The sequence below is a fragment of the Chanos chanos genome, chromosome 5 (genome assembly GCF_902362185.1).
Source record: "Chanos chanos chromosome 5, fChaCha1.1, whole genome shotgun sequence".
Taxonomy (NCBI): Eukaryota; Metazoa; Chordata; class Actinopteri; order Gonorynchiformes; family Chanidae; genus Chanos; species Chanos chanos.
The window spans coordinates 19,298,595-19,325,431 of record NC_044499.1 but is presented as its reverse complement, the minus strand read 5'-3'; the positions used below and the strand labels follow the sequence as shown (position 1 = coordinate 19,325,431).

The window sequence follows — 26,837 nt, the reverse complement described above, 5'->3', positions numbered from 1 at the left end:
TGCCCCACGGATTACCGAGTAAAAGGAAAGATGCCTTTGGGACTTAGGAAAAAGAAGACCAAGCCGAGGGACAGCTCGAATTTGGTAGAGAATGAAGAGATGGATGGACTGCCGGGTCCCGGAAAGTCTTCTGTTAACGGTGGCGGTCTGCCACCTCCACCTGCCAGTCTGCGACCGAAACTCGTGTTTCATACACAGCTTGCCCACGGTAGTCCGACTGGCAGAATAGAGGGGTTCTCAAATGTAAAAGAGCTATACTGCAAAATAGCGGAAGCTTTCAATTTAAGCCCTCCAGAGGTAAAGTATGGCTATTAAATTTATTTTGTGGGTTAATATTGACCAAATGTTGAAAAGTATTTTTTGCAGAACTTTGCCCGTCCGTTTTTACGTAGTTATCCTGTAGTGAATAGTTGTAAGAACTTATTTAGGGAAGGGGTGTTTGCGAAAGGTGCGCCTTGACACTCTGTGACCATTTCGAGTGATCTTAACCCTACCCAAATGACGGAGGGAAATGATTTTATTGGAATCTTTAATGGGTTGTCTCCAAGGAGGATCAGTGGGCTCAAAGTATTCTCAACTATAGATAAACCTAACCTTTTACAAGTTTAATAAAATATTAGTTTACACGTTTAATAAACATGGAAACAAACTAGTAATAATACACTGAAATCTACCATTATGTACACATTAGGTGTAGGTTTAAATCAAACAGCCTTGACCTCAAACCCTTTTGTAAAATTTTATATGCAGGATTTTGGACATAGGGTCAAATTCCATGCTGTTTTCCAGTGATAAGAAGATGAACATTTATTGTACTAAGACATTTATCCAGCAGCATTCAGTACTCAGACAACTGCGAAGAGGCCTTTAAACATGGCCACGAGAAGACCAAGTCTTCGCTCTGACCAGTTTGGGTGTTTTTTCTCCTTAAAAAAACAAGGCTAGAACAACAAGTAGGGCCTCCCTCTATCAACCAGAAACATGTTTGTAAGTGTGTATTTCCTGCGCTGACTAATGTGTTAAGATGGCTCCGAGAAACCAGCCTGACAACAGTTTGCACGGGCCCTGATGGAAAACAGTGGTGCTCACAGCAATAACCGCCAATGCATTGGAGTTGAAACCATCGTTTCCGACGAGATCATTGCTTAACACCTCCCTCCTTACGCTTAAGACACTCTACCGTAGGCCGTCTTGAATAAACATAGCTTATCTCAACCCCAGTCAAAGTGATGTAACGGTGTGTCGGCAAAAAACTTCAGCATGCGCTTGTCTTTCACAGCCACCTGAAATAGGATGCACTCATCCTGAGGCGCGGTGGCATATGTGTCCTGTATGGGTGTATCTTTCTTTTGAGCTTCACTGTAAAATACCAGGAGCTGTTTTGGCCATGTGAACTGGCACCCATTACTGTGAGGAGAGTGAGTTGGTGGGGGGTTGGGGGGGGGGACAGCAGGGCGATTCAGGCTGAGAGAGGAAGTCCCTTACGTCCTGTGCAGTGGGCACAGCCTAAATCCCAGACTGATAAAGTTCACAGGCAGACGTCCCCCCCAGGGATGCGGAGTTGCCCACTTGCTCTCAGGACTTTTTTTTTTTTTTTTTTATCATCAGCGCCGGAACATGCCCTCCCAGCAAATGCTCGGAACAGACAGACAAAAAAGAGGTGTTTGTGTCACAGCTTTATTGTGCACAGACAATGAAAAAAGAACCTGAAATGGTTTCTTGCGCAACTCTCTCTTCTTTGGGCGTGAAGTAATGATTTGACAAGGAGAAATCCGTCGTACGTGCTTACTTTGTAGTTGTTCATGATTTATTTTTAGCTTGTTTTATATCGCTCCATCTCAGTGAAGAGTGTAATTATACTCTACAAACGGTAAAAGGATAAAAATGAGCTAGTATCGTCATTGTTATTCCGAGGCCTGCAATATAGTGATTGACTTCAAAAAGTCCTTTGAATAACTACCTCGGTGGACATGGCAAATACCATGTGAAATTGGAGCTTGAGTATAAAAACCTCCTGTACTGTAGTAAGTGCTCACCTGCGTGGAGGTCTGTGATCTCTTTTATTAGTTGAGTAAGCTGTCTAAATGAGAACAGAGAGAACAGCCCAGGGTTCGTAGAACTGAGAGCGGCGTGACAGGGACTCCTACAGGGCAAAGTCTGTTTATTACACACTACACCTGGACTGTTGGCTACACATTTGACTCTATGGTTTCAGACTGTCACAGATCATTTGTTTAGGTTTTGAATACGTGTGAGGAATGATCTGTGCTGTGGCTTTTGCTCTCCATGTACAGTGAGACTGCAACACACAGTCTCTGGGAATGAAATATGTACCAAATGCAGTGCTATACTCAACACTGAATGGGTTGCTATTAAAGCAATATCATCCTGAAACAAACATGGTTTTATGGTCTAGTTATTACAGATTGTCATGGCTGTCTTGTGTCAATGGACATGAATGTGCTGTAATGAAATTACAAGAAAGCTCTTGAGCTAAATATGTATTGAAAGCCTTGGTTGAAATGGGAAGCCAAAGGTGTGGTTTTGGAACTCGGTTGTGCTTTGATAAGAGGCTCTGACATGTGTGTGCAATAGATTACCGAATCAATTCAGAAGTAGATTTTTGCGTTACTGGAAAGACCTGCAGAACTAAACTTGTAATCACATTTGAATTGGCATGGATCACATTGTTTTTATAGTGGTGCTTAAATTTAACCCGTTGGGTTCACATTTTACAGCTACACAGATGGTCTAGCGTAAGAAAATTTTGCCAACAACTTCTTTCACTCAGATAATCTGGCTGACTGAAATGAACAGGGAAAATTAGACTTTCATCTTATGAGTGTGCGCTGTCTTTATATTGAAAGAGCAATAGGGACTCAGAAATATCTTGTTTCTGACAATAAAAACAAATCACTCTCAATATTTTTCGGCATGTGCATTGGGGATATGACAGTTTGTCAGGTGTCTGAAAACGTTCATGAAACAAGTTCCAGCAGTTGAAGGGAACTTGTTTAAACACACACACACGCACACACACACACACACACACACACACACACAGGTATGGGTTCAGCCTCAGTTGAAACTTGTTCTAGGGGTTTGGAACTGAAGTAATTATTTTTCCACCACTGTTTTAGGGCCTAAGACTTCTATATATGCTGGGTGTGATCTGGTAAAGAGAGAAACTTGATACTCATCCCTACACAAGTATCTGAATCACATTTGGTTTGTGTGATGTGTGATGTTTGTGTGACTGTCATTATTTTGATAGCTAAATTCAAATCACAGTCAAACCCTACTAAATCAGACTTCTCACAATGCAAGCTAAGTTGCTTTGTAAGGTTCTAGATATTCTCATGGCATGACGCATCTAATTTTTCCTTGTGCATTTCAAAGTAAGTTGATTTTGTTCATATTGTGACACCTTTCACTTCCCACCCAAGTCAATGATTACCCTCCCATAAATGCTGATGAGTTTTATTTGCTGTTGTGAATGGAGTCCACATAGTCATTTTATAACTTTGTCAGTTAATCAGTCTTTTAATAAATGATGTAAGGCAATGGGACTGGCTGAACTACATGTTTGCGAGCAGTAAAACCTTGTTGATGCCGTCAGCATTTCGGCCTACCCAACTAAGTTAATCTGTAAAGACTTTCAAGCCAGGTCACGTTTTTTTTTTTTTTTTCTTTCTTTGCCCTGTTTTATTAATGTGCGCCCTTGTCCGAGGCTCTGATTCACTGTTCATTCTTCAGTAATTAGTGGAGAGTTTTGAGCATGAGCAGTGGCCTCCATGCCCTAAAATAGCACCCCGTTACCAAAGAAACAACCCTCCTAACCCTAGAGCCAAAAAACGGTCACTTCTTTTACTTGTATTACTTATCTTGAATTGGTATTTTAGTTCAAGCTGTTCCGTATGTGATACTTAGCTGTGACTATCTGATCCTTCAAGTGTCGCTAAAATATGAAGTTAGACTGCTGGTGCTGAATGTTTAGCACTTCCACAGAATTCTGAATGAAACTTAGTTCCAGATTTTTGGAACGTGTTCGTGTGTAACCAGATGGTTGAAGGTTAGAGAGTCCGTGACTGCAGTTTCGTGCCTCATTCAGCGTTAGTGCCGTGGGAGGTGCGTCAGCCTGAGGAAGAGGAGCTTAGAACATCCTGCGTGCTGGAAATGTGAGAGGCAGCATGATGTCAGCTGCTTCCTTGGTAACACCGTGTAGGCGTCCGCTGTGATTCCACCCACGATCCCACGGTTAAAGCACTGGCCAGCTTTTATCTGTCAGGCTAAGGCTGACCTGAGCAGTTCACCCAATTCAAAATCCAAAGCAACATCCACCACTCCCTCCTCCCCTTTTCACTCTCCCTTCAACCCCACCAAACTAACAGTGCTCCCCCTTAATCCTGCCCCTTTTTTCCACACTGGTAACCAGGGGCAACGCCGCTGTCTGTGTCAGCTGATATGTGTCTGCTGTACACATTGGGGAGGGGAGGGGAGGGGAGGGGGGGGAAGACAAACCAGTCTTGTTGGAGCAGTCCTGCCTCCAAAGGTTGTTCCTACAAACTGGTTCATCCCTATCATTTCTTTTTACAACCCCTGGATTCCTCCCCTTAGACTTCATCCAAAGGTCATGTTCACCTGTGGAGTTGTTATAATCTTCTGTTAAGGAAAAGAAAAAAAAAATAGAGGACTTGGCTGTCTGAATTAGAGCCAAATTAACATTTCAAAAAAGTGGCATGTTTTGTTCTCGCCTCTCATGTGGTTGTATTAATAGCCCGTGATTTGGCCGGCATGAGCTAAAGTGGAATAAATGGTACATGACTAAAAGGTTCCTCCTTTGGCTTTCACCGCATGTGTCTTTTGCCAGGGGAACTTAAATCAGGCAACGAGAATATTATGTTTCCAGGTATCGTGTTTCTCCCCATACTGTCGGGAGTTCGCAATGGGAGTTCGCAAATTTTTTGGCTCTATATAAAAGGTCACCCAAGCCGTTCGGTAACGTGTAACAGCAGAGAAGTGAACCTCCCCTGCCACGGCCCCCCTCTGTATACCATATAGAGGTCAACAAAACAAAACATGTACACAAAGAAAAATACTGTACACTTGTGTTGCTACAGCTCCAAACTAACTTCCATTTTGACTCCTCAGAACACTGAACAGCTCAGTCAGGTCAAGCTGAAGGCAAAAGACTGAGTGCCCAGGTATTCTTTCTGGAGAAAAATGCTGTTCACTGTACTATTTACTCACAAGGGTAACCCAAAGAGGCAACCAACACTCTTGTATCTATTCATTGTGTCCAAAGCTGTGTTAGATACAAAGAGTTTGACTTTTTTTATGTTGATGTTGCTCTGCCAAAGGCTCATAATAGCCATTAGTCAATAAGGAAAGAATTGAAGAAGTACGTTTTATTGTTTGAATAATCGGATGATGAGATGCTCTCTAGGAACCAACTCATCAGATAATTCTTCTCTGCCTTTTGATGCTGATCTTCTTTGACATACTGGACAAGGAAAGGAGAATTTCAGATCCAGTTTGCTTGTTTCTCTGCTTGCGTGGCATTTTAATATAGCTTATGTTTGGACTGATATTACCACTATTGTTCCTACACTGTACCGATATCTAAGACTCAGCAGAAATCTCTTAATTGGAACCACAATACGGAACAAAATGGTCATATGTTTTCAATTGTTGATGATGTGTTTGTCTATACCAAACTGTAGTTTTGGTACCTCTTTATGTTTGAATAGTAGTGACAGGGAACAATGCTTTCATAAACACTCGATTGTTAACTGATAAAAGATCTATTTATTTCCTCAAAAGTTAAACATGCTGCCCCTGTAAATATAAGAGTTTTCTTTTCTATGGTTTCACTTCCACATAGATCCTGTTTTGCACCCTCAACACTCACAAGATTGACATGGATAGGCTGCTGGGAGGACAGATTGGCCTGGAGGATTTTATCTTTGCTCACATTAAAGGGATCAAGAAGGAGGTAGAGGTGGTGAAGTCTGAGGATGCTCTTGGACTCACCATCACAGACAACGGAGCTGGATACGCCTTCATTAAGGTACACGCTGAGGAAGAAGCCCCATCTGTGCTCAAACATTTGAAATTAAATAGGCAGTCAGATAAATCGTTCGGATTTTGTCCCTACGAGCAAACTAAGCACATGGAGTATGTACCAGGTGGTGCCAGGCACATAAGTCTAAGCCTGTTTCCTGCCTGTTGTTTACGTTAACTCGAGCAAGATGGAGAAGGGTGCCACCGTGTGTTAATGAAACATTACTGCATCCTGACTGAACTTCCTCGGTGACACGTTAACAGTCTGGTGAAATGGTGCATAGAGGTTATGTTTAATTGTACAAAATGTACATCGATCTTTATTTTCTGTTTGTGCTGATATGACAGCGTATCAAAGAGGGCAGTGTGGTGGATGGGGTGAAGGTCATCTGTGTAGGAGACCACATCGAGTGCATCAACGGGAAGAACATTGTGGGCTCACGGCACTATGAGGTGGCCCGCATGCTTAAGGAACTGCCCAAGAACCAGACGTTCACTCTAAAACTGGTGGAACCCATGAAGGCCTTTGGTGAGTCTTTAATAAGACTGGGAATAGTGCTTGTAATTTAGTACAGCCATGTCTATGAGACTGGGTTGAACAGAGTTTCGAGTGAGTTCGGTGGTGTTCACTAGTGGATATATAGAGTGTATATGCAGTTTAAATGAAGTGTCATACTGTAAGGAGTGTTGTAACCTCATAACAGCATCCTAAGTTTCATTAACACTTGGGTTCAGGCCTCATAAAGAACAATGCAGGTAAACATGCTTATACTGCGTATGCAAACTATATGAAAATTAAATACATTTGTCCCCTATGTTTGGCAGAGATGCTTGAACCAAGGTCGAGGGGAGCCAAACCTCCAGGAGAGAACAAGATCGGCACAGGCAGGGGAACACTGAGACTCCGTTCAAAAGGTCCTGCTACTGTGGAGGAACTGGTGAGGGGTTTGGCACTTCTATGTTACTATGTTCTCTCACCTGAATGATGGAATTTCGCTCGTGTTTGATTCAACATTTTGCACACTGAGCTTTTGCTGATGTTACTGACGGTCATTTGGCATTTTCATTGCCATCTGGTCAAAAAGTGTTTATTGTCTTTTAACAGCCAACAGAGTTTGAGGAGAAAGCGGTGAAAAAAGTAGACGACCTTCTTGAGAGTTACATGGGCATCCGTGACACTGAACTAGGTCTGTGGTTTTATTATTAACCATCATATTGTTGCAGAATGAAATTTAGTACAGACGTTCCCTTAAGGTCTTCTTGTTTATGTGGTTAAAAAAAAGAAAAGAAACAAGAACAGCGACACTGTCTAATGATTCGCTCTCACCTCTGTCCTACAGCGGCCACCATGGTGGAAGTGGGCCGGGACAAGAAGAACCCCGACGAGTTCGCCATGGCTCTGGACGAGGCTCTGGGAGACTTTGCTTTCCCAGACGAGTTTGTGTTCGACGTCTGGGGGGCCATTGGAGATGCCAAACAGGGACGGTTTTAATTCCAATCCCCTTCCCCTACGCCATCCTGGAAAACTGGGCTAAAAAAAAAAAAAAAAAAAGTCTTGGGATTCTATTTCGATTTTGAGGTACATGCAGCTCACCACATGTTGAATCTCACCTCTCTCTCCGTTCTTGCTTAATGTCATTCTGTTGCTGCTTATGTAGAACACCTCATCTCACCTTTTAATGTCACGTTTGTCCATATTTGTCTGCACGTCCCGTCCTATCTGAGCTTCATGCTTGTACCACTGAATTGATTTTATACCTTTACGCACTGCGGCATAATTTTTTTGTGTAGAAAGAGAAGACATTTGAAAAGTGTAATATGTAACTGTGGTTGGAAAAAAAAACAAAAAACACCATCACTTTTGTGATTCTTAAGAAAGATATGATGCCTTCAAAAAAAACGTAACCTATAAAGTTCATTATTATATATTGCTAATCAGTTTTGTCTCAGAAAAGGGCATTGAGTCTGACCGATCTAATTCAGTTATACACATCTCACTGTACAGCTATTTTTGAGTTCATAGCCTGTTCTAGAGCGTTTTTATCTTTCATGTTCTGTGTTTCGTGTTTTGCGTAACAAAAATGTCTTGATTTACTGAAACCCTGTGTCTGAGGCTCCTCTGAAAGGGTTAAGGTCAGAATCGAATGACTTTTAGCATGTATATGTGCCACTGAATCTGTCAAACACTGGAACACTGGACCACTGTGGGTCTGGCACTGATGGCTCAAGACTGTTATGCATATGCGGGAGTACGTTTTGCCAAGGAAAGCTTTCCTTCCTAACCTTCTAACTTTTAGTGACTTTTTTTTTTTTTTGTACAGAATGCTCAAATATACAGTAATTTTGATAGATTACATATATTTTTGATCTTTTAATTTATTTGTGAAATAAAAAAATTGTCATATATTAAACATGAAACAGTTTGACAGTTTCAAGATGTCAGGACAAGCCTTACATTAATATCTGATATTTTTTATTATAGATCCTCTGCTGGGAATCTTTTTACTGGTCCTGTGCAATAACATGTTCTTTTAATTGTGTTAAAACTGATCTTGGCTAACCACAGTAAAACTTAACTGTAGTGCCGCATATACAAATACAAATCATTATACTCAAAAATTTGTGACACTAGTTTTACCATTCAGATAACACGATGTTGCACAATCCATAAGGGATCTTTTTTTTTTTTTGTAATCAGAAACGTATTTTTAGTGTGTGCCTCCTATTGTGCTCAAATACACATTACTGAGGTAAACAGACATGTTTAGCAAACAAGTCCATTCCATTTGTTGTAGTAAACCAAATAAACAATGTGTATTGTCTGTAGCCAATAAATATGAGCAACTGCCCGACCTAAGCTGTTCACTTGTGATGAATAAAGCATCCCTGTATCCCGTAACCCTGGAGATGATTTCTATCCATGTGTATACACTAACGTTACATGGTTTGGTTGGTGGGAATTTGGGGTGTATTGCCACTGAAGCTGCTTGTGAAGTCACATTGAAAGGGTTACTTATACCTGGGAGGAGGCTCATGTCGTTGAATATCAGTTATTTGATTTGGAATCTACTGATTAATTTCAAGTCACTTTAAGTAGTCATACGTTATTTATTTCTTTTGGTTTGACAGTCCCAAAATCTGTGTTAATGAAATAATATTTCATTAAACTCCCTGTAACGTAGCCTCTCCATTAATACCACGAACAGGTAGATTCTTTTTATATCAACTTTATTTGTATACCTGACTGTATACATACATGTAAAAAATACAGTATGGCAAAAGACACTTTAAGCACACAGATAATTCCCTCTTCAAAATGCAAGACTTTGGCAACGCCAGTTTGATTCACTTTCACATTCAGGCATCTTCTACAGTAAAGTTCATCTTATAAAACCAAAATGTAAATCTATATTTTGCTAGTAAATTCCACAAAATTGGCAGGATTTAACAAATTGTAGTTATTGTTCTTCTTCTTTTTTTTTTTTTACGACAACAGGAGTATGAAGTTGAGAAAAACAGGATATTCCAACTCTGGTTTACAGTAGTGAGGTTGTGGGAATAAGAATTCAAGGCCTTTCATTTTTACATGGCTGTCCAATGTTAGAGAGCAGCAGAGCAATGGACTTGGAAGCACAGGACCATCAATTCATGGTCAATACATGAGTGTATCAAACAAAAGGAACTTATGCTGCACAAACACGTGCAGTGTCTTTTAATGTGTTCCTCGTATAATCGACCATGTGCTTAACACCTAAATTATATTTATGACAAAAGTCATGAGGGAGCATCAACGTGACTACCATAATATACAACACTGAAAAACCCAAATCCTTCAGCACCTGTTTTGACAAATGGACGGCACGCTTTGGTTCCCAAGAGTGAAGAGACAAACAGGAAAGAGACTAAAATAAAAAGAGTTAGTGTGTTATTCATCTGGCTTGGCTTTAGATGGGAGCCCATGTATTAAACAGTACCTACAGGCCAAAAGGAATCGACTTGAGAAACTGAGGTATGAGATGGATTCTTCGCCCAATGACTTTAACGAGGCGTAGTGGACTTTCTTTACGAAAAGCCTTCCTGCACCTTTCTCTCACAGTTCATCTCTGAAGGTGTCACCAGTCAGCTTCTCCTGAGCCTCTTTCATGGCAGCCACAACTGCAATACAACCAAGTCTGGCGTTACAACAGTCCTTTTTACCATCATGACTGAACTCACATTATCACTAAGTAATGCTGACAGCAAAAACATCACTGTTGTTGTATGGAAATGGATCACAGTACATTCTCTCCGATAAAATGTATACCATCAGTCAGCTGAAATGAGCTTTGTATCCAAACTCAAGTAAACTAACTGAAATCAGTGCACACACACACACAAACACACACATTGGTGCTTAAAACATAGAGAATGCAGTGTTACTTTATGTGACCTCTGTACTGTTAGCTGTACGTGAGCATATTTAAGTTCTCATAATAAGTTACCGTGGTCTGCGTTGCTGTAGAAATACTTGTAGTTTGGATTTCCATTTTTATTGGTAATTTCGGGATGGACTTTCCCACGGGGATCTGACAGAAGACAAACATAAGATCATCATTATTCACGCATTTAACACAAAACACCACTCATTTCCATTGTAAAAATCCTTAACGTGATCCCAAACTCTGCATAACCAAGCTGAGCTTTCATACTGTTTATCATCACATCACTCATCACCAGACAACAGCAGAAATATAGCAAATGCTACAACACGTGTTCGTATAACGTGTAATGGTGAACGGCCATCTGTGTAACTGGTAACACAGAAGAATCACACTAATCTGAAATAATACAATAAATGTGGAATGGTAAGCACGGGGAAATGATCCTGAACCAATATCGCCTTTTCCTGTTAGATGTTACAAGGGTGTTTACTCTCCCTTTGAAGAGTGATAGCTCCATTTCCACAAGCTTGCCTGTACTCCCTTACCGAGGAAAAGAATTCTTGGAATGTATCCACCATCTGGGCTGAAGGCCTCCTCTTTTGGCTCCTCCTCATCCTAGAGACAAAACAAACACTGGCTGTGTAAGGGACCGCAAACAAAAATGTATGAATTTCTTTAGCCATTTCTTAAATCATAACAACACAGGACACTCATGGATGATACCACTGAAAGGGCAAAGCCTGAGAAGTAGACATTCAGAATAAGCCATTGGCAGAGTAGTCTTATATACATGTCTGGACAGTATGCAATTCATTCCTCAGAGTTTTAACTTTATCAGTAAAGTAATTGCAGCTGCTCATGCAAGCTCACCTCTAAATTTACCATGACGAAGTTGTGAGCCAACTCAGAGATCTCCTTGGATTCAGCAATTTTAGGTTTCAGTGCTGATGAAACATGAAAATTAGAGTCAGTTAAATCACGTTATAATGAATAAAGAGGAAAAAACCGTGGCCCAATTGTTCAAAAAGTTTAATCTGGATCAGAATGATCCGGCTTTGGAAACCCCATGCTTGGCTATCCAGGATCAGGTAATCTCAGGTAATCCATTTTATTTTTGTGCCGGTTTTTCAAAGCAACATTGGATTTGATCACCCTGATCCAGATACAAACTTTTCAAGATTACCAAATCTGGACTGCCAGTGCTCTAAATGGGACCGCATATCACAATGTTGGGTACTAGCTATGTAAAGAACAACAGGTAGAACAGCCAGTGTGCGGCCACTTTAAGTGTTTTTATTTGAAGAGACAGAAATTGTTAGAAACTAACTTAGGCAGTTGTTAGAAACTACTTTTTACTGGTTTATCTCTGATGATTGCGTCATTGTAATTAATATACAATGATAAATGACAGCTAAAATTAAATGCATTATTTTTGTTTCATATTGACAGCTGATTATTTTATGGAGACAAAATCCCTTTTTTTTATTATTACTTTAACATACTCAAAGGCTTAATAGGTAGCCTGATCTCTACTTTATCGCTGTAATGGTTAAACAAATCAAGTACAAAATAGAAATAAATGTATATATACCACATGATACAAATGTTGTATTATTTGACCGATTTTAAGGTTTTATTACATTTTGTTCCTGAAATCCACCCTGAATTCACTCTCCTGCTGGGATCAGGATAATCCTGATTTTTTGGATCAAAGGTATCCCAGTTCTACTAAAAAGTTTTGAGCAACGCATACAATCAAAACCAAGACTGGATTACATGATGTAATCCCATTTCAAAATCCTTTTTTTCTTTTGAACAACCCATTTTCAAGATTTGATCCAATCCGACAGCTGAAATCCGATCAGATTACTTTTGAACAAGTGGGCCCAAATGATGACACAGGAAGATTTTCTTCCACTTTTGATCGAACACTCTTGGCCCTTACATTCAGGTTAACCTCAGGATCAGTGGAGCATACCATGTAGCATGGCTCAATGTTTAAGTCAGCAACATGCTCTGGTCATTTATGCACCACATCTAGCCTATTCAGAGCAGCCTGAATTGAAGCAAACTCTTCCAAACACACAGAAACTTTTGGCGTCTCAAGGTAACACAGCATCACTTTTTCTGGACAATCCTGTGGACTGTGTTGATTTTGCCACAAGGCAAACATGGTGCCCTTCAGAAATATTCCCAATATGAGCAAAAAGTTCTGGATAAAATTCACTTTATCATGTATCAGCTATTTTCTATGTTAAGAAATGTGATATTGAGGAATGACTAAGGGAGTTTGGTCAATGTATCGTCCCATACTTATAACCAAGGGAAACAGGAATGTGTAGGTCACAATTATTGCCCCCCCCCCCCCACTTCCATTGCTAGTTTAAAGAATATTTAAATAAAGCAAAGATAATAATGAATGTGATCCATGTGAAACAATGCCTGTCTTTCTTTTTCTGTGGAAAACAGGATCCTATTGAAAAAAAAAACCCCTAAGTCAACTACCATTGTGCCGTTAATTCGGCCTGACTGAAGAATTGTGGTTCAGTGATGCAATATAACTTTGAAACATATTGAGAAACTCTGAACACGCTAAACTTGCTATGTTACATACCATTTGTGTTAGGGATCAAACATATTCGTGTCCGAGTTGAGCAACAGTTACACAGCACTTTCCCTCAGAGTCCCATACCCATAAATTGAAACTTTCTTCCTTCCCACAGGGTTTTTTTTTTATACAGATTTACAATGATAAGTTAATAACACACATGAACTCATACCTTTACAGGCACCACACCAGGTCTTGTGGACGATCACCATAAGTGGTAATCCGCTGTGCACAAGACAAAACATCAAGTTACACTTCTGACAGACTGGCAGCACAGAGCACTACAAAGGCACTATAGTGACATTATTACTGCCTATGTGCCTAGCAAGAATATTCAAGATGATTAGAATTTGAGTGTCACTAAATCCAAGTCACTCCATGGCAACATTTCTTGTGTTTCTTTGTATTACGTAGCAGCTCTATAAACCTTCAGAAATATTTATCCCCTATTGTAATACTGACAAAGCTAGCGACAGAAAATCCACACCTTGCTTCGGCTTCTTTCTTTCCATCTTCCAGAGTCCTCCAGTGAATATGATCGCCAAATCCTGTAATATCACGACAACATCTTTAAAAGATGACATGTACACCTCCGACAGACCTAGATATCTGTACTCTGTTAGTTAATCTCCGGGTTGATTTACCTGTTTACACAACGAAAGAGTCGGGTCGACCAACGTTCGGGGAACAAAGGAAACACACCCAAGTAATATAAAACCTAAATGTAGGATACAAAGAGGCCATCTTGCCTGCGTTCTGTGGTTCCAGGTCAGTTCTTTCATACGTTTAGTTGCAATGACATGACAATGCCATTATGAGTTGAGGACCCACATTAATACAACACTGATTTGTAAGGTTGACCAGTATTACCCTTTAAAACCAAAGCACTGTCGCAATCCTTTAGGCCGAAAACCATGTGGAAGAGGGCTAGCCTCGATTTAAATCTTGAGAACTCTCAGAAAGTGGACATTATTAATCCGCTGTCTTGCAGAAACCTAGAGACATAAGCTTGTTCACTTGATTCACTGCAGCTAACTAGCTAGCTAATGGTTAACGTAGCTTACCTCTCCCGTTTCCATCGGCGGAAGCTTCCCCGCTGAGGAAAACTGGTACAAATGAAAGTAATGCAATGTTCAGCAAAACTGGCTGCATTTTATTTGACGTTTTATCAACTAAGCAGCTGCAATATTATAGACGACACCAGACGACTACACTAGGTACCGCAACAGACTTCGAATCCAGCAGGCAGTTACTTCACATCCGGGTTGCATGCTCGAAACATGTCAAAATAAAAGACTCAACGGAAGCGTTAAAGAAGAAATGTATATAAAATACAGTGCAGTAGGCTACAATATTTTGAACACCCAGTGGTTGTTTTACGTAATTTGTAATCACGCTTTACTAATAAATTCATCTGAGCCTTTTAGACAGTCCGAGATTGCCTACAACATTGGTCTCTCTTAGTAATGTCTTTCAGTGATGTTAGTGTTGTTATATTATTAAGGGGCGAGCTATCATAGGATTTAACTCTAAATAAGTTAACAGAAAGAAAAGTTCAGTGTTGTACTGTGTCACAGCAATAGCCCTGTCACTTTATACAAGTTCCAACACCATTTTTTTCTGAAAATTTCTGGCCCTTGATTTATGAATAAGTACACCTCGCATTCTACCTCATATTCAGCCTCACGCTTTTCCTATAAAAATATTGAAAGATAATGTCCGAGACGATTACAATTCAAAACTGAGGTTCCACATAAATCAACAAACATTTAGTAGAACTTTGTTTTACATTTCAACAGTATGTACGTGACAAAGAGCGAGTGAGTAATTACTTTAAAAAATTAACCTGGATTTCTTCAGAGATAAATGAATATTTTTTCTTGCTTTATATTTCATTTTATTCATTTATCTATTTATTTTTTTCTGAATTTTATTTATTTATTTACCGTCTCTCACGAGGAGTTCAACGCCAAACCATGACGTCAAACACTACGCTACGTCCTCAACAAAGGTTTTCTACTCTTTAGCAACATCCTTATCCGCCGCGTGCTTGCTGTACACCCTGTGGGAATAGTCTCGTGTCATCTCAGCTGGTAAGATCTCTTTGCAAAGGGGAATTTACCGGGGTCTCACAGCTAGCTAAGCAATATGCATGTTTACCATCAATTATCTGAGGCAATTTATGTTAATGGAACTTTCAAGAGGAACAGACTCTGTTAATAGCACGGCTACGTAGGTTGTCTAAGTATATTATGAAAATTAGTTCGGTTTGCTAGCTGATGTCATTATTAGCACTAACGTTAGCTCATCGCATCCCGAAGGATAGTACAAAGAAACAAACGTAGAAAGCTAAAGTAGTTATAATTTACTGAACTAGCACCGTCAGAAACATATAGTCAACCACTTTGTAGACTCGAATATTTTGACTGGTGGAGAATGTGCTATGGGATAACCTGAGGGTTTGCATTACAAGTTAATTTGCCAACCTAAGCTAAGCTTGCTAATGTCAGCTGGCTTATTAGCTATGCTGTCCTGTTTACAGAATTTCTGTTTTGTCACTAAACAAATTTCAGTTCTGTCGTTCAGTTATGGTATCTTTGCTTAGCTCATATTCTCATCATTTGGTTCAGTAGTTCCCTGACAGATGCCTACCCTCAGCTGTCGCTATCAACTTTCAAGTAAACCCGCATGCCATTCAGTGGTCTAGTTGCATAGCAACCTCAACTTACTCTGAGGTGCTATTAAGGAAGTTTTGTATTAGTGTAGACGTCTGGGAGATGTTTTTTGTTCCAAGTTTCAGACTTAAGTAGATTTTAGTAGATACGGTGTTATTTTGTGAGGAAGAACAGTTCAGTTTGTTTCCCTTGTACATTTATGGGGTGCCTGTTGTTGTGCATGTGATCAAATTAAAATCCAGAGTTATTCGTTTGTCTTTATTTTATTTGTCTTTATTTTTTCAGGCATAATGAATCAAGAGAAGCTTGCCAAACTACAGGCCCAGGTCCGGATAGGTGGAAAAGTAAGCTGTTTAAATAATAATCTTTACAAAGTTTATATGGATAAAAAGTAGTTTTTTAGGTTCATCATAATTTTTAAAATCACTATTAAATTGCCAGTTTACCAAATATGTTTAGTTTAAAGCCAGATTTATTTTTCCTTGCAATCTCACATCACATATTGATCTAACCAGGGTTCCAGAATGCAGCCCTTTGGTTGTATTTTACAACCATTTCTCTTGGCATTAGCTTTAAAAGTGATAATCGATTATACTAGTGATGATTTTTTTTTTTTCCTACAAGAAAGACTCGTGCAAATTTGGCAGAGGTCATTCTTTTGTGTTTGAGATAGCTTCACTTACAAATAGACCTATGTAACAGACATGTCTTCATGTGACCAGCATCTGATATGGTGATGCCACCAACATAAAAAATCAGTTGAACCGTTTCCACCGGGAAAAGTTAACAGGCATGATGTTAAGAGTTATGCTTCGTCCATGGGGGATGTGAGAAAGACCCAGCTACCTGTTGTTGTGTTTTCCTCTGACCTCAGCAGTCCTGTTATGGAGAGATGTTTGGGCTGTTCAGCTCTGACACCCCTCTGAACCCCCCCCCCCCCCAATCTGACTGGGTAGCTCCTGTCACCGTGAATGTCAAACCATGTTAAAGGCTCTTTCATCATAAACTGGTGATGACATTTTGTCAGATACAGATGTTATGGCAGTAGAAGGACGCGGAGAGGCATTTAGAGACCGTTAACAACGCTCCTGTTGTGCACTTTGGAGAAACTGTTATCACTGACTGTCATTTATTAGCTCATCAAGTTTGTTGAAATATGATTTTTCTTTTCTTTTCTTTCTTTCTTTTTTTTTTGCTTTCCTTTTTGTGGCACATGTAGGGGACAGCACGCCGGAAGAAAAAGGTTGTTCACAGAACAGCAACAGCTGATGATAAAAAACTGCAAAGTTCATTAAAGAAACTTGCTGTAAACAACATCGCAGGTATAGAGGAGGTAAGACAGTTTGATATCAATGAATTTACCAAAGATCCACAGTTTAGACAGTTCCACAGAAACACCCTTATTTAATAGACGGAGGAATATGAAGAGTATTAAGTGTTAAAGTGACTCATCATTGGGCATCTGCATCACTGATTAATAAGAAATAGTCTTCGCTCATATATGATACTGATATCACCAAACGTTTAAGTTCTGGTAAACAACTTCTTCAGTTTTTATTTCATTTCATTTCATTTCATTTTTGAAGCATGTGGATATTGCATTCATTCTCAGTGTAGCCTGATCCAATGTGAAAATTTATTAATAAAACCTTCATTTTACCAGTCTTTGGCCTTTTGTGACAGCCTGATCGGTAAAAACTGTAACCATGGTTACTGTGTCCAGTAACAGTTGCTGTGATATGGTGTCCCCTGCCAGGTTAACATGATCAAAGACGACGGCACGGTCATCCACTTTAACAACCCCAAAGTGCAGGCATCTCTGTCGGCCAACACGTTCGCCATCACGGGTCACGGAGAGACCAAGCAGCTCACGGAGATGCTGCCCGGTATCCTGAGCCAGCTGGGTACGGACAGCCTGTCTAGTCTACGCAAACTGGCAGAGCAACTCCCACGGCAGGGTGAGTGTACTGCACACACACACACACGTACGGACACGACATTATGTCGTTCCTATGTAGTCTATGTAATGTCATGAGTCATTTTAAATGAGGATGAGGTGCATGTATAGGTGTGGAACTGAACCATTTCCTACAGAGTGGTAGAGGTGTTTTGACTAAGTTCCTCCTGCTTTTCCCTGTCCCTTTGGTGGTTCCGTCAGCTCCACAAATGATGAGTTGATCTGTGTTTAGGCTTGCACAGATTCAGATGAACAGACCAATTTTTTTTTTTCTGATTTCTTTTTTCCTTTTTAAATGTTTTTTAATTACCAGCTTTTTTTTCTCATGCATATATGTTCTGGGGTCTGTTTAAGGAAATTAGCACTCATAAAATGAGAATCAATTTGATTTGTCCCGTTCTCTTGTAGCTCTTGACAGCAAAGCATCTAAACCTAAGAATGCTGATGAAGAGGAGGAGGATGATGATGTACCAGGTAAAGGCCTTTACAGACCCACTCTTGAGTTCTAACTCTTATGACCTCCTCATATCACTTCATCTCTAGTTTTACAGTAGATAAGAGGTGACATGCACCGTTTGTAACCACATTTTTTTTCTTTACAGATCTCGTAGAAAACTTTGACGAGGCATCGAAGAACGAAGCCAATTAAGTCGTCCGTATCCTAACGGGGACTCATACGGCAGCTGTGCATACGATGACTGAACACAGACCTGTGTTTAAAACCCGAGTCCAGCAATCATGTTTTACACTGATATCATCAAAGTCAACTCCAGCAGAACCAAACAGACTTTGTTTTTTCTACCAACCTTCAACCCGTAGGATCCTGCCTTTGGCCATGGGCACCTCGGTCCAAATGCTACAGTCCAGATATTTGACATAGTCTCCAGGGTTAGGGAGAAGTGTTATTGTCAGGGTTTTTTTTTTTTTTTGGAAAATGGTGAATTAAATATACTAATGTTTGTGTTCACTTTCTTCCCTACATCATGCAGATTCCCTTTTTTTCCCTTTGTATTTGACAGGAACAAAAGATTGTACTCTTCATAAGAAGTAAAATTTGGTTTGGACACATGTATTGTTAAAATAAATAAATAAAAGGAGGTTAAGCAAGTTAGGAAGAACTGGCTTAGCAGAAGTAGTTTTTGTATTATTTTATGGAGAAATACACTGCCTGGCGCCAAAAAAAAAAAAAAAAAAAAAAAGTCGCACACTCTAATATTTCATTGGACCGCCTTTAACTTTAGCTTGGACCGCAAACACCGTGGAATTGTTTCAACAACCTCATGCAGCGTCACATTTATTTCCCTCTGTATCCTTTAGTCTCTTCATATTACAATTGGACATGCTTTTAAAATATAAAATGTACTCGTTCTCATCATGACCATAACATGTGGAGATGATCCATTTTTGTGGTTTTGCCCATTTCAAAGCACAAATGTAAATGGCCTGTAAAACAAAAGCAGAACTTTTAAATCCATTTCCTCACTCCTCAGGCCCGGATGTCATAAAGGAGAGAAGCAAATGAAAGGGAGATGTTGCAGTATTGAGACATGGCTAACGATTTATCAAGTGTATATAGCATGATGTCTGAACATCACATAGTTTACCTGGATCACAGTGTCTGTGGCAGGAGTACTAAATTATATTAAAAACGCTTGCAGTTTATTTATATGTAGGAGTGACTCAAGTTGGAATTAAAGATCCATTAATCTATTATCTGAAGGACGTCAGGGGTGGATAAAGTAATGAAATCAGCATGACTGGTAGACAGGAAGTGAATTTAAACCAGCAGTTCTTTTCATGTGTTTAATTGACCAAAAGCAAATGGACAACATTTGTTATTAAAATGGATTTAAAAAAAAAAAAAAAAAAAAAGAATCTTAGGTCATCATAAATAGTGATGTATAGTGTTCTTAAAATAATTGGAAATATAAAATGCAAAGTGTCACAGATCATTAAAAGCCTAGAAGAAATTCTGGGATAAGTTAGGATTTGTTCCTCGTTGAGGGTGTGGCCCTCACAGATCTCCGGATAACGTGACGCAGCGCTGTTTTGTGTGGTGTTGTCACCAGCTCAATGCTTGCGAGTAATCCCCGTTTTGGCCTCATTTTCCTCTCAGAATCAAGGGACAGTTTAGTCATCTCCTCTCTCAGAACACTGAGCTCTGCTTTCTTGTCTGTGACATCAGCTTGCAAACGCCTCTTTATTTGTTCCTATAAAACAATTTTTTGCTCTTTTTAATATTCATGTGCATTTTTGTAAGTGTGTACACACACACACACACACACACACACACACACACACACACACAGAGGTCTACCTTGTCAGCAAGGCTGATCTGCAATTCTTGAATTTGGGCAAGCTTCTCCAAGTAACTCTCTCCAGCCTCCTGGAGAGTCTCATTCAGCTCACAAATGCGCTTCTCTAGGGACACAATCAGCTAGACAGAGCAACAGAAACAGAGTTAAGCGAGAAGGAAAAAGGGAAACTTTTCTATTTTTCCATTTACCCTTTTGCTTACCCCTTGTTTTTCTCCACACAACTGCTCCACTGCACACTTTTCCCTGTAGAGCAGTTTGCAGCGTTCCGAATCCCCTGACAACACAATATGCTACATGTTACACATGCAAACACACACACACACACACACACACACGGTATGTAGGACATACCAGAGTCTTGAGTGGGAGTTTGGGGTAATTTGTCGGTCTGGGTGGAGCTGTCCTTCGTAAAAACTACAGAGGAACCGGTTCCAGTACCATGACGCTGCTGCTCCAAATCAGCCAGTCTCTTCTGCAGCTCCTGATTGGACAATAAATGCAGTCATAAAACTGGACAATGGTTTGGGGGACGCAGGTGTGAAAATGGTATGTCGTGTTTGTGTGTACCTCTGCCTTGTTTTGTTCAAGGGTGTATTTCTCCACAGGTATATACTCCTCATCCAGCCTCTCCTGAGCACAGTGATAGGCGTACTCCTTAAGGGCCTCCTTATACATCTCCATCGTGCTCTCCTTCTTCTCCTCGTAGCTCTCCTTCAGGTCTGCTATGTGATAGCTATCACATACATTCTACATAAACGTCTGCCTAGACAGGTCTATTCACTTCTGTCTTTTCAAGAAGAGTCGAATTCTTTCCCATGCCAATATAGTTGGTAAGTCAAATGGTATCTTTCAAAGATTTCAACCCATTTCAATTGCACCTCACAGTGCTAAACATTCAGTCGATTCAGCTACCACTTCATACACACATGATGCATTATTTTATGATATAGCTGACTTGCAATAGTTCTTACACATACACACAAGCTCACCTGTGGGCCTCTTCCATCTCCATGAGCTGCTGGATTATAGCATCTCCCATCTCCCTACGGATCTGAATCTCCTGAACCAGGTTCTTCCTGCGCTCAGTGAGCAGCTTCTCACGCAGGCCCTCCAGCAAACTGATCAGCTCCTATTTGCACACAGAGCCAATGACAGAGAGCTTGATCATTTTTTTTAAATGTTACCTAAATGTTGTGACAGCATTGTAATGTTACCTCCTGTGGTAATATTGACATATCAGCTTCGTCTTCTCCATCCAGGAGCTCATCTTCTGACAAGTAGTCATCCACTGCTTGGTTGTCAATCACCCCATTTTTTATCAAGGGCTTTCCATTACGTCCAACCAGGCGTGGGGCCAGAGATTCCAAGGAGCGGGGCTGGATTACCTGTACCACCTAACAAATGCATGCATACTCACACACCATGTTCAAAGTAACCCATACAGTTTACAGATAAGTACTCGGATACCTCCCAATACTCAGGGTTATAATGAAGCCACACACACGGCATTGTGACGATGGCATAATATACCATGATGACAGATTGCTTAAGAACCATCAGAAATTCATCTTTTCCATTATAATGGTCATGCAAGATACACACCTGCTTGGCAATGGCAGAGAACTTCATGACATGTAGTGTCTCGTCGTAGGTCGAGGCACACTGGTTAATATTAATGATCATGGAGACTCGACCACGCCCACAAAACACACCCTGAAACAGCCGTGTCAGCTTACTCTCTCTGAACGGGATGTGGCTGATCTTAGAACTAAATCACACACACACACACACACACACACACACACACACACATTATCCAGAGAGAGCCTAAACAAAATATCTGACTTAACAAGTATAGCAAACTAAAGCAGCTCTTCAACCTCAGTCTAGACTGGTTTCGTGTGTGTGGTGTGTGTATACGCATATGTACCGGTCACTCTGCTTGTTTCGCATGGCAGCGATGCACTTTCCCAGAATTAGGAGCGAGTTATTGATATTTCCTGCCTCTTTCAGACGTTCACCAAAAGTTTTAGTTTTGTTGCATCTCTCTGAACCAGCGAGATCACACAAGGTGAGCCTAAGAGAGAGAGAGAGAGAGGACAAAATGATGTTCTTTGGAGACTACAGCAATCAGACATTATATATATACACACACACACACACACACACACACACACACACTCACTCTGACATTCCCTGGATATCTGCTCCATCAATGCGTAACAGTTTAATAGTGAAGATGCTGTGGCTGTAAACAGAAATACATATTCTTAATTTGATACCACATCCTCACCTGAAGTGCATTTATACTAAGCAGCTCTGTCTAAATGTACACAGAAGTAGAAACTTGGATCAAAGACCAGATCAAGTGTCAGTAAATACAGAAGACACAGATGAGACGAAGGCAAAAAAGGGCAGAAACGAAACAAGCACGGCGGGAGCACACAAGAGCAGCCGTGATTGCCCAGAGCGCGTGTGTTTGTGCATGTGCAGTTTTTGCGCAGGCTGTCTTGTGAACAATGAAAGCATGCACAGAGCAGCATTAGAGCAAGACAGGAATAAAAAGCACTCAGCCTTCTACTGGACGACTGGTTCATCACGGTGGAGGCAGCGCTGCGGTTTTTGTTTCCCACATGGAGGATCTTACTGGCCTCCTCTGCGCTCTGAACATTAACCCACGTCAGATCTGATGCACAAAGGAAAAAAAAAAAAAGGACCAAAAAAAAACACACACATACATGTGCAACATGATTCAAATGTCTGTTTGAGACAGCAGCAATCTCTTGTTTTGCAATTTTTTTTTTTTTTTTTTTAAATTGGTAGGAACGCCAGCCTTATGAAAAGCACTGTGAATCCAAGACCTAATTCTCAGGTCAATATCAGATTTGCATTCATAAAAGAATCTAGACTATCTGAGGGACTCTTGGGGGGGGGGGGGGGGGGGGGGGGGGGTGGAAGAGATAAGAGGGCCACAGAGTAAGAATCAACAGTTGTACTTTTCCTGAGCTAAATGTTCTGATAAAGCCCTGTAGTAGGATGGCCTAAGAACACATATCTACCTCTGATGTAGGGGTTTTTGGCACCATCCTCACACACTCGAAGCGCAGGGCGTTTCTTGCTCTTGGTGGTGGGGGGAGCCTGCAGGAGATCATAAATGTACTCGTTGTAGATCTCGTAGGAAGCTACCCACACGGAGAAGACGCACTGCATCCCGTCACCAGCGGCATCTGCACTGTCCACTGAGGGGGGTATAAGGGAGAGAGATGTTGATTCCTGTTATCAATAGAATCCCCCAGTTTGATGCTCTTATCAGTTTTTACCTGTTTGGTCATAGGAGACACCGGAAAAAGACAGACTAGACACAGAGGACATGGAGGAACTTCTTGACCTGCTGGGTTTTGGAGGCTCAGACTCCTGAGTGCGTGCGTACACACACACACACACACACACACACACACACACACACACACAAAGTTAACCACTTTTAAGTGATCTTCCTCACACAGTGTTGTGGTTTCACTGCAGTGCAACCTCTCACAAACCTGCCAGATTGTGCGGTTCCATTCTGACTGTTAGAGGTTGGTTAAAGATATGATTATTTTTACAGGCATTTTTTTGAATATCGCTTAACAAGCTAACAGATGGTACTGCAAAAGCATTACTTCTCCAGTTGTAATGTTTTGTTTAGGTTTTGGTCAATTTACCACAGACTGATGAGCATTCTCAGTACCTCTTTAAGCAAGTTGAGCAGTGTTGCCTTCGTATTCCTCTCAGTTTTGAGCTGATCGGAGTCTAATCGCTGCACATCTACACTCAGATATGGCTTCAGGTCCATATTTTCATACTTCCGCCCACTGACGTACCTGAATGTTACATCCAGAGCACGTGGAAGAATACCAGGGTCCTTCAAAGAACCTACACACAAACATCACAGAGAACAGAGGTCATTTAGAGTAGTACAGGGAGTCTATAACAACTGTGCAGTCCGTTACTAATCCTGTATAAATTGTGTGTGCGCGCCATTTAGACCATGTATAATTTATATATGTGCAGGAGTGTCTTACCCTGTATTGTGTGAGTTTTCCCAGCATTAGTGACACCGTAGCTGAACACTAGAGCGTTTTTGCCCTGAAGGAAGTCCTGCACCTGAGTGCTGATGGTTCCATCAAAGAAGTCTGCTTGAGTCACCTCTGGTCCAAAGATCTACATCCCACACACAAGTCAAAGACAATGGTACAAAAAATATTTGGAACAACTGTATGTTCAAGAGCAGGGATTTGGACAAACCTGGAGTAAAGAAAAAGAACGTTTTAGGTACTGGACAGACTTTGCTAGTATTTGCTTTTTACATGCATTTTTTGAATGTCACTTAAAAAGCTAACAGATGGTACTGCAACACCATTACTTCTCCAGTTGTAATGTTTTGCACGCATGCGTGCGTGCGTGTGTGCGTGTGTGTGTACACCTGTGAGAAGCTGAATTTGTGCAGCTGCTGAGTGATGCCTCTCTCACTGCTCTTCATGGAGGCTGACCCTTTAGGGGCCTGGAGTAAGACAGTTTCTGGACTCTCTAACACGACACAACCCTGAGGAGAAGAATGACTGAGAATGAGAATCGTAAATTATAACAGAGTTATGCACTGAATTGTACTCTGAGCACATGTTGCCATGTGAGAGAGATACTTGGTCCTCGTTTTTTGCCAGCTCCTCCTTGCTGAAAGGGCGAACTCTCAAGTAAACTTTCAGCTGCTGTTGCTCTGGACCTTCTGCAGGCTCACTCTGAAACACACACACACACACACACACACGATAGAGGTCCTGGTTTGGCCACTACTGACCTGAGGAACACTGGAAAAGTCCATAACCTATAGAACTGCTTGTCTACAAGGTGTCAATACCTGTGCTGAAGCTATAGAGGACACCCCAGAAAGTTCTGGAAGTGGCATATGATGTGGATCACATGCCGTCGACTCCATTGCCCCCAGCTCTGCGCCCTCATGTGTCATATCGATTGCTGTCGCCATGACTACCCAAAAAATAACTGCCATCAAAACAACTGTTACAATTAATTGTTTTCAGAAATGTATGCAAGTGTGAGCTTACCAAATAAGGGCAAAAACTAGTCAGAGAGTGCAATATTCAAATAGCAACTAGTTTGTTTAAACTAGTCTATCGGATATGGTGCATTAATAGAGTGTTAAGCAGGCTTCTGGCTGTCAAGCAAACTGCTAAACTAGGATGAGCAGTATTATCAGCAATCACTAACAAGGTCAGCAATCGCATCTCACCTACAATAGCATCCTACCAATCAAGATTTATCAACAATTAGCTGCTCAGTGTCAGCCCAGCCCACTGACAAATTCACCATTGCAACTGGATCAAACTGTCACCAGCTGGGTGGAGGCTGATTTCATGCTTTACTAGATGTCTCTTTCTTTTCTTCTTTTTAAAAACTGTTTTCACATCTGCAGCTCTTTCATGGATTTTTGAGTCCTAAAGATTATTGAAGTATTTGGTGAATGGAAGACTCTGATGTGGTTCCTTATTACAAAATTTCAAGGATGTTCACTTCAAAGTTACCTCTTCCCAGAAAAGTTCATTTGGCTATTGTGCATGTTTTGTGCATGGTTTTGCATTTGCCTTTCCAATAACTGTATAATTTGCAGCACGGAAGCTCTCTTTGCTTTTTCACCCCTGTAAATGAATTTACCTGTTTGTTTGTTAATTATGAACAGGTGGGGGTGATTTGTAATGATTTCATCCATGCCGTCTATGCTAATTGCCTGACCTTAGGTTCAAGGGCAGTCTGAGAAATGCAGGACAGATAGAAAAATTTTGGTTACTGTATAACCTAAGATAGAAGTTGCTTCATAAAATCTTAAGCTGGAAAAATCTGGTATCATATGATGTGACAAAACATTAATAAGAGCTTATCTAATTAATCTGAATTACACATTAAATGCGCAAAATTATATTAAAAAAAATCTTTTATTTATAATTACAGACATGAGTATGCCTCCTGAACATAAGACAAAAATATAAATATAGTTAACTAACATACATCCAGAGCACATAAATTCTATAAAGTTCAATCATTAGTTTTTGTTAAATAGATTACCACAATACAGAACAGATGAATTATCAAACACACAAAATTTATTCATTCTAAAATCAGACAATTCACACCATGCACGTAAGAGAGCTAACACTTTCAGCATGATCGGTTTCCACTGTGAAGAGATATTGAAACGTCAAGACATTTAATTCAAAACACGATGATTCCCGCACCTGTGGAGATTTGTACTTAAACTCGCAAACTATTCTGAAATACTTAGAATTACGCTCCAGATACTAGTGTCTTTGAGTTATTTTCAATTCATGGGATCTGCACAGAAGTGCACCGGTGACCTCTGGTGGGAACTATGATGATGAATGATCCTAAATACCACAGATAGATGCAAAGCATTTTGGTCATTGTCGAGTGACATTCTACTCAACCACTAGATAATGATACATCAGTGATGTACATTGCACGTGAAGTTATTTTAACTGTGTGCCTACACTTATTGTGTCAGCTGGTGGCCCTAGATACAGTGAAAGACTGTGATGCAAAAAATAAAGAGTAAGACAGCTCCACCGATAAAAAAAGAACGTTAACACCTGCTCTTTCAGTGTACAAAGGATGGAGGCTATACTTCTAAACGACAAATCCCCTGCGCAAGTTATCCGCGATAACAGTGCTGCCATGTTGCTGAGATCCCCGTTAATCAACTTCTCGCAGCTTTTGTCCGCTTCA

General features: G+C 40.5%; 4 protein-coding genes across 5 annotated transcripts; 2 read left to right on the top strand and 2 right to left on the bottom strand.

Annotated features, from left to right (window-relative positions):
* The first annotated feature begins 30 nt into the window (after nt 1-30).
* gipc2 (GIPC PDZ domain containing family, member 2) lies at nt 31-7,555 on the top strand. The gene is made up of 6 exons (XM_030775649.1): nt 31-297; nt 5,885-6,070; nt 6,412-6,592; nt 6,889-7,001; nt 7,169-7,250; nt 7,404-7,555. The coding sequence occupies exons 1-6, from the start codon at nt 31-33 to the stop codon at nt 7,553-7,555; spliced, it is 981 nt and encodes a 326-aa protein (XP_030631509.1).
* A 1,803-nt stretch (nt 7,556-9,358) lies between these two features.
* txndc12 (thioredoxin domain containing 12 (endoplasmic reticulum)) lies at nt 9,359-14,322 on the bottom strand. Its single transcript, XM_030775275.1, has 7 exons — nt 14,157-14,322; nt 13,580-13,640; nt 13,265-13,317; nt 11,355-11,428; nt 11,030-11,099; nt 10,545-10,628; nt 9,359-10,218 (listed from the first exon to the last, which is right to left on the bottom strand). Exons 1-7 carry the CDS (start codon nt 14,242-14,244, stop codon nt 10,154-10,156), a joined length of 495 nt encoding a protein of 164 aa, XP_030631135.1. The 5' UTR covers nt 14,245-14,322; the 3' UTR covers nt 9,359-10,153.
* Nucleotides 14,323-15,109: 787 nt separating this feature from the next.
* Nucleotides 15,110-18,839, top strand: LOC115811722 (transcription factor BTF3 homolog 4-like). Of its 2 annotated transcripts, XM_030774051.1 has the most exons (6): nt 15,110-15,185; nt 16,053-16,111; nt 16,987-17,100; nt 17,524-17,725; nt 18,133-18,198; nt 18,327-18,839. In XM_030774051.1, exons 2-6 carry the CDS (start codon nt 16,058-16,060, stop codon nt 18,371-18,373), a joined length of 483 nt encoding a protein of 160 aa, XP_030629911.1. In that variant the 5' UTR covers nt 15,110-15,185; nt 16,053-16,057; the 3' UTR covers nt 18,374-18,839. The 2 variants fall into 2 exon arrangements, with proteins under 2 accessions (XP_030629911.1, XP_030629912.1); XM_030774052.1 differs by lacking the exon at nt 15,110-15,185 and having other exon boundaries at nt 16,049-16,111.
* An 867-nt stretch (nt 18,840-19,706) lies between these two features.
* Nucleotides 19,707-25,065, bottom strand: LOC115812259 (kinesin-like protein KIF20A). The gene is made up of 18 exons (XM_030774745.1): nt 24,940-25,065; nt 24,725-24,820; nt 24,508-24,627; nt 24,107-24,245; nt 23,773-23,957; nt 23,363-23,456; nt 23,102-23,281; nt 22,617-22,728; nt 22,228-22,290; nt 21,973-22,119; nt 21,645-21,810; nt 21,257-21,436; nt 21,032-21,171; nt 20,610-20,775; nt 20,394-20,523; nt 20,243-20,316; nt 20,042-20,161; nt 19,707-19,934 (listed from the first exon to the last, which is right to left on the bottom strand). The coding sequence occupies exons 1-18, from the start codon at nt 25,063-25,065 to the stop codon at nt 19,707-19,709; spliced, it is 2,466 nt and encodes an 821-aa protein (XP_030630605.1).
* Nucleotides 25,066-26,837: the final 1,772 nt, after the last annotated feature.

What these genes read in the sequence shown, in the direction of transcription:
- gipc2 (XM_030775649.1), top strand. Translation starts at nt 31, where the DNA reads ATGCCTTTGGGACTTAGGAAAAAGAAGACCAAGCCGAGGGACAGCTCG. An exon ending in TCAATTTAAGCCCTCCAGAG is followed by an intron (nt 298 to 5,884) that starts GTAAAGTATGGC and finishes ACTTCCACATAG; the next exon opens with ATCCTGTTTTGCACCCTCAA. An exon ending in GGAACCCATGAAGGCCTTTG is followed by an intron (nt 6,593 to 6,888) that starts GTGAGTCTTTAA and finishes TATGTTTGGCAG; the next exon opens with AGATGCTTGAACCAAGGTCG.
- txndc12 (XM_030775275.1), bottom strand. Translation starts at nt 14,244, where the DNA reads ATGCAGCCAGTTTTGCTGAACATTGCATTACTTTCATTTGTACCAGTT. An exon ending in CTGGTGTGGTGCCTGTAAAG is followed by an intron (nt 11,429 to 13,264) that starts GTATGAGTTCAT and finishes ATGTTTCATCAG; the next exon opens with CACTGAAACCTAAAATTGCT. An exon ending in TCGTCATGGTAAATTTAGAG is followed by an intron (nt 11,100 to 11,354) that starts GTGAGCTTGCAT and finishes TTTTGTCTCTAG; the next exon opens with GATGAGGAGGAGCCAAAAGA.
- LOC115811722 (XM_030774051.1), top strand. Translation starts at nt 16,058, where the DNA reads ATGAATCAAGAGAAGCTTGCCAAACTACAGGCCCAGGTCCGGATAGGT. An exon ending in ACATCGCAGGTATAGAGGAG is followed by an intron (nt 17,101 to 17,523) that starts GTAAGACAGTTT and finishes GTCCCCTGCCAG; the next exon opens with GTTAACATGATCAAAGACGA. An exon ending in GGAGGATGATGATGTACCAG is followed by an intron (nt 18,199 to 18,326) that starts GTAAAGGCCTTT and finishes TTTTCTTTACAG; the next exon opens with ATCTCGTAGAAAACTTTGAC.
- LOC115812259 (XM_030774745.1), bottom strand. Translation starts at nt 25,065, where the DNA reads ATGGCGACAGCAATCGATATGACACATGAGGGCGCAGAGCTGGGGGCA. An exon ending in CCTCTATAGCTTCAGCACAG is followed by an intron (nt 24,821 to 24,939) that starts GTATTGACACCT and finishes TGTGTGTTTCAG; the next exon opens with AGTGAGCCTGCAGAAGGTCC. An exon ending in TGCTCAACTTGCTTAAAGAG is followed by an intron (nt 23,457 to 23,772) that starts GTACTGAGAATG and finishes GCACGCACTCAG; the next exon opens with GAGTCTGAGCCTCCAAAACC.